This window comes from Hibiscus syriacus, unplaced genomic scaffold, assembly GCF_006381635.1.
Source record: "Hibiscus syriacus cultivar Baekdansim isolate YM2019G1 unplaced genomic scaffold, ASM638163v2 tig00112888_pilon, whole genome shotgun sequence".
Lineage (NCBI taxonomy): Eukaryota > Viridiplantae > Streptophyta > Magnoliopsida > Malvales > Malvaceae > Hibiscus > Hibiscus syriacus.
In genome coordinates, this window is record NW_024063415.1 from 1,102,727 (window position 1) to 1,108,950 (window position 6,224).

The following is a 6,224-nucleotide window of genomic DNA, read 5'->3' on the forward strand; positions in this document are numbered from 1 at the left end:
TGATAGATTCTCTTTTTAAAGATGACAGATTCTCTTTTCAAAGATGAAAACTTTATGGGATTTCTACACAAGTCCAAACAAATAAAGTTGGTTTTATCCAAGACAAAATGGGGCATTAAGGTCATAATTCTGACTACGACAAGAGTTCCACAAATGAAACAATTCTTTTGAGACTTTCATGAAGCAAAGAATACATAAAGATACAAGTTGATCAGATGGTTCTTCAGAAATGCAAGCTTGATAGCATAAGTTGCTACACTGATATCCAGAGGTGACCCTGGCAATAAATGATGAAGTGGAGGAAAACCGAGTTCACCATTTTGAAGTTAAACGAAGATTGCATCAACATTCATGCATCATATTTAGACATTTGCAAAATAGGAGCATTTTCATTCATTTTATCCATGTTAAAATTTGACAGGAATTTCAAAGATTTTAGCAAAGATTCAAATCCATCATTCGATGGATCAGCATTACCAGAGAAAGTTCATAATGAGAAGAACTCATCTGAAGAAGGAAGAAGAAGTTCATAATGAGAAGAATTTGTTCAACCTTTTGCTCAAATCTACCACTTGATGGATCATTCATTACCAGAGAAGGTTCATAATGAGAAGAACTCATCTGAAGAAGGAAGAAGAAGTTCATAATGAGAAGAATTTGTTCAACCTTTTGTTTAAATTCATCACTTGATGGATCATTCTTTTCCAGAGAAGGTTCATAATGAGAAGAACTCATCTGAAGAAGGAAGAAGAAGTTCATAATGAGAAGAACTTGTTCAACCTTTTGCTTAATTTCATCCAATTGATGGATCATTCATTTCCAGAGGAAGAGTTCATAATGAGAAGAACTCGTCATCTGAAGAAGGAAGAAGAAGTTCATAATGAGAAGAATTTGTTCAACCTTTTGTTTAAATTCATCACTTGATGGATCATTCTTTTCCAGAGAAGGTTCATAATGAGAAGAACTCATCTGAAGAAGGAAGAAGAAGTTCATAATGAGAAGAACTTGTTCAACCTTTTGCTTAATTTCATCATTTGATGGATCAACATTACCAGAGAAGGTTCATAATGAGAAGAACTCATCTGAAGAAGGAAGAAGAAGTTCATAATGAGAAGAGCTTGTTCAACCTTTGTTTGATACTATCACAGAAGGAGATAGATTAGCATTAGCCTTTCCAGAGAAAGTTCATAATGAGAAGAACTCATTAAGAGCTTATTCAACCTTTTGAATGACTCTATCACAGAAAAAAGGAGGTCATCATCATCCCCAGCAAAAAGTTCATAATAAGAAGAACTCATCTGGAGAAAGAGAAGAATTTATTCAACATCTCCACAATAATCAAGTGAAGCCAAATGGATAAAAAATTTATTATCTTTCCATCTTTGCCCTATTCTTGTTAACACAAGAATGAGCAAAGAGGGGCAGCTGAAGATACTAATTTTTTACCCATATTAATTTATTTATTATTATTATAATTATAAATATTATTATTATAATTATTATAAATATTATTATTATTATTATTATTATTAAATACATTAAATATTATAAATAATGATAAAAAATTACAAGCCAGATTTCTGGCCCAAATCAAACTGAAACCCAAAAACATTTAGGGTTTCAGTTAGGGTTTCCTAACCCTAATCCCGTATGCCGCCGCCTCAATGGTTTCCAGCCGCCTCAACAGCTTCCAGCCGCCTCTGCTGCCAGTGCCACGCCTCCATCGAAGCCTCCAGAAGACCCAGATGGCCACCCACGTTACTACTCTAGCAGTGAGTCACCACTGGTAGTCCGGTGACTCACCGAAGGGTAGTTTATTACCCGGTCCGATGACCGCACCGGTGGTGGCTATAAAAGCCACCACACACCTGAAAAAAAAAAACACGGAGAGAGGAAAATACAGAGACAGAACCAGAAAGAAAAAAAAAAGAAGAAAACAGAGAGATATAAAACTACCAACGATCTCAGTCAGCATCAACCACAGCAAGGAAAAAGAGAGAAGAGAGACAAAGCTTACCCTGTCCTCGGAGAACCCCAACCGTCACCGAATCTCACCAAAACTTCGAAAAGCCGAAGGTATTATTGTAGATTTGCTCCGATTGGGAGCCGTTTAAACGAAAAAAACATCGGAACCGTCATTAGGACGGTCCGATTTACATTTAGGATTAAAAATATTTTTTCCGGCCACCGGAAACGGTGGCCGGCGGCGGTGGCTGGCGGCAGAACTCACGGCGGCAGACGGCCGCCGGACTCCCTCCGGTGAGGGAATCTAGAGAGAGGCCAGAGAGAATTCTGGCTCTCTCTCTCTCTCGGTTTAAGAAAGAAGAAAAAAAAAGAAAATGAAATGGCTGGCCCGAAGGGCCAGCCGGTTTGGGACTTATATAGTCCTTCCCGAACGACGTCGTTTCGGGAAGGACTATGCGCGTAATTATAAAATAGTTAATCCCTTCCGCAGCCCTTCATATTTGTAAACTTTACATTTTGGTCACTAAACTGAATTTATAAGAATTTTAATTCGGTCTTTGAATTTAATTTTATTCATTTTAGTCTTTTTAATTAAAATAATATATTAGGATAAATGACAGATTTAATCCCTTAATTTTAATAAATAAAGTTTTCATCCCTAGTTCATATTTTTAATTAATTTTATTATAAAATTTGAATTTTAAATAAATTCATTTTAGTCACTAAGTTATTAAAATTAGAAAATAAAATATTTAATCCCTATAATTTCAATTAATTAGGAATTAGATTTAATTTTATTTTATTCATAATTTAGTTATTTATTTTACATGTTTTCATTTTATTGCTTAAAATATATTATTTTAGTGATATTTTTATTTTATTATACTGTTAAATATTTTTATATATACACATAATAAATAGTATTTTTTAAATATTTATTTTTAATATCGAAGAAAAGGACAGTCTTAATACAACTGGATGTCCTATTCTGATATTTTAAAATTAAAAAGTAAACAATATTATTTAAATTAATATTTATCAATATCAAAGAAAAGAGCTGTCTTAAGGCACCTAGAAGTTCTTTTCGGATATTTTTAAATAAATAAATTTTTTTATATATAATTTTGAAATAATAGAATTATAAATTAAATATATTTCTGAATTTTAAATTTTAATAATAGAGACAATTTATAATTAAAAAGTACCAATTTTGGGCGTTGTAGGGGTGCTAATCCTTCCCTAAACGTAACCGACCACGAATCCCTTTTTATTATTAAAAAGAACGAATTTTTGGTTATAAAACGCAGATCAGTTCATCTTTTAAATATGGTTTTCTTAAAAACTATTTTAAAAGAAAATTTTTAGGTATTCGACCTACCTGATTCAAAAGGTCGATGGCGACTCACAAATTATTTTCAAAATTATTTATTAACATCAATTTCCCCGCCAAATTATAATATTTCGTGCCCGGACGAAAACCGGTTACGACACTGGTGATTTGTACATTGCTGGTGCATATTTACGGTTGCTCAAGGTTGTTCCGGAAGGCAGATTAGCAACATCACTCGTAACAGAGGCGGATGGGGTGTCCCTGAAGTTTCCTATGTTCTAACCCTTTGATATGTAATAGTTGGATATATGCTACATGCAGATTACTTGAATACTGGTTAAAGGTGAGGTAGCAGGGACTTCGGAGGTGTTTGCCATATTACCGGGATTTCCAGACGACGTCTGTACAAACAAAGACCTTGACTTTTGGGTCGCAATTCACTGTCGGAGATCAATGTACTCTCATATACTAGGATTATAAAAAGCAAGGAAGTTCATTCTCAAGCTCTCTATCTCAGCAAAAGTTCATTACCTGCTTCAGGTCAGGGGTTAGCTGCCCACACAAGCAATCAGATACGGCCAGGATGGAAAGCTTTTATGGGTTCTAGACTATAGGAAAGGAAAGGTCGTGAAAGCGATTAGTGAAGCCATGAGAGAGACGGAAAACTTCGGCTAGAAGAGTATTCTAATGCCCTTTATTGCAGTGTATGATGTATCGAGTTTGGCAAAGTCTTTTTGGCTTTCAAAACAGTAGCTTTGGGGTTCTGAATGTTGCTGTCTTCTTTCTTAAATTGGAACAAAAGAAAACCAATAAGGTGTTTAGGACATAGCTTCAAGAAGAAACAACAAAATCACAAAAGAATTTACAACTTTTTTTAGTAAAATTACAGAGTCAGATATGTAGAAGTGCATGCTTAGTTGATACAAAGGAGGAGGCAAAAACAGAACAGAAAAAGTGATTGGATGAATGAATTATAAGGCAGTGGTAATTGGTAAATTAGCTCTTACAGATGCAAAAATCATATGCTGAACACTGAAAGCAGAACCACAAGCTCATATACGTCTTGAATATCCAGAACCTCCACATTTCTTGCAAAGTATCAATCCTGTAACGATACCGGCAATTGCGTTAAGGCTGAGGCAGCTTAAGGTTTCAAAAGTTATCAGTATCCAAACATTACTCCAACACAGAATTGAAAGAGCACAAAGGATACCATAGCTAGAGGATAAAAATATTGCAATGCAATGCTGGAATTCGAGTGTCAGACCTACTAAGATGCCACGTATGTTAATGATGGTATTTTCTATTGATACTTTCATTTTGTACCACTAAAGTTCTGTAATTTCCCACACCTAAATTCGCGTTCCCGACATAAGATCTTGCATCCTACCCGTGTTATAAGAACCAATAGTGTAAAGCTTGAGTTATGCCATTTTAAGAAATCTTACCTGCACCTTTACACACCCTACAATCGATCAAGCCAGTTTCTTGCTTCATCTTACCATCTTCACAAAAGACACATTTTGTACCTCCTGCATCCATCACCCAAAAAAGAAAACTATTATCAACTTGCTGCATTTCCTGAACAAATCACATCTTCTTTTACAATCATAAAAAGGATTCTATGGGGGATTGGAACTTGATTTAATCAGGCAAGCACGGCCAAAAATTTTGTTTAAAATAACAACATAACAAGCAGGAACTTAAATTGCGGTTGCGGCCGCATTTACATTGCGTTACCTTTATTGTGGTTGTGGACATAACAGATGCTCTTATGAATATTGCGGTCGTGAATTATTCTTAAATCAGTTTTTTAAACTGAGCTGATTTTTTTTAAAATAAATTAGAATAGCGGAACAATAATGGGAATAGTGGTACACTATTATTGTAATTGGCTGCTATCCATTAAATTACGACCATGCTCCACCATTATTAGTGTGATTCAGCTTCACATCGCTATTTTCTGCAACAACAGTTTCGTACGTAGCCACTACCACTATACAACAGCCGTTATTCCGCTATCGGATCACTATTTGAATCCCAACCGTGTTAGTGCAATAACTATTGCGAACAACACCATTACTATTATACAACGGCAGCTGTTCTGATAACCAACGGCTATTTAAATCCCTAATAACAATGGTACAACCATGAAGAAACGAGATATAACTTCTTCTAAACATTTGTTTAAAAAACAAGAGGGACGAGAAAAAGAATTACCATTTCCAGCACAGCGATCACATGGAACAGGATCACCCTGAAAGACTCGCCACAAAATTGGGGCGGGGGTTGGGGGGGGGGGAACCAAAATTTAGACCATCAGATTAATGCATTAAAAAAAGATGAAGGGTATATGAAAAGAGGGAAATACCTTGAGGCCAAGGAAAAGGGAAAGGGCAATGGCAGCCAAAACACTGATGGTGGCAAGGAAAGTTTGGGTGTCTAAAGGCCTATCGAAGCCGGTGAACAACAAAACAGGGTGGAGAAAGAGCCTTGCGGGTTGGTACAAAAGCGTCCTACGTTTAGAATTGTTGGTACGGGAGAGTTTAGGAATTTCGTGCTTTGATAGGGTTAGCTGAGGAAGGAAATGTTTAGTTGAAGAAGGAGGAGGGTATAGAGGATTGAGGGATGGAAAACAGAGCGATGCCATGGATAGCAAATACATGGATTTTGTGGAGCTGAGTTCGATACTTCTGTTCATTCAGTTGCCTTTTTTAATGGGAAGACGAATTTGCCCTTCTTTTGTGTTGGTGAATCCAAATTATGTGTATAAACTACATAGACAATCCTTCGATTATAAAAATACCTTTTCATCGATGTGATATTTTTTAAAAAATTTCGATGACATGTTAGTATTAACATTAATTTTTTAACATTAATTTATGATGACATGTTAGTATTAACATTAATTTTTTAACAGTAGGTGACC

General features: G+C 35.4%; 1 protein-coding gene across 1 annotated transcript; it reads right to left on the reverse strand.

Annotated features, from left to right (window-relative positions):
• Positions 1-4,212: 4,212 nt before the first annotated feature.
• Positions 4,213-6,015, reverse strand: LOC120184362. Its single transcript, XM_039188854.1, has 4 exons — positions 5,667-6,015; positions 5,516-5,552; positions 4,744-4,827; positions 4,213-4,400 (listed from the first exon to the last, which is right to left on the reverse strand). The coding sequence occupies exons 1-4, from the start codon at positions 5,994-5,996 to the stop codon at positions 4,348-4,350; spliced, it is 504 nt and encodes a 167-aa protein (XP_039044785.1). The 5' UTR covers positions 5,997-6,015; the 3' UTR covers positions 4,213-4,347.
• Positions 6,016-6,224: the final 209 nt, after the last annotated feature.

Bases quoted from the DNA above. Each gene is read 5' to 3' on its own strand.
- LOC120184362 (XM_039188854.1), bottom strand. From the start codon at position 5,996: ATGAACAGAAGTATCGAACTCAGCTCCACAAAATCCATGTATTTGCTA. The intron at 4,828-5,515 runs GTAATTCTTTTT...TGATGGATGCAG, and splicing joins TGATCGCTGTGCTGGAAATG to GAGGTACAAAATGTGTCTTT. The intron at 4,401-4,743 runs GTAAGATTTCTT...GTATCGTTACAG, and splicing joins TAGGGTGTGTAAAGGTGCAG to GATTGATACTTTGCAAGAAA.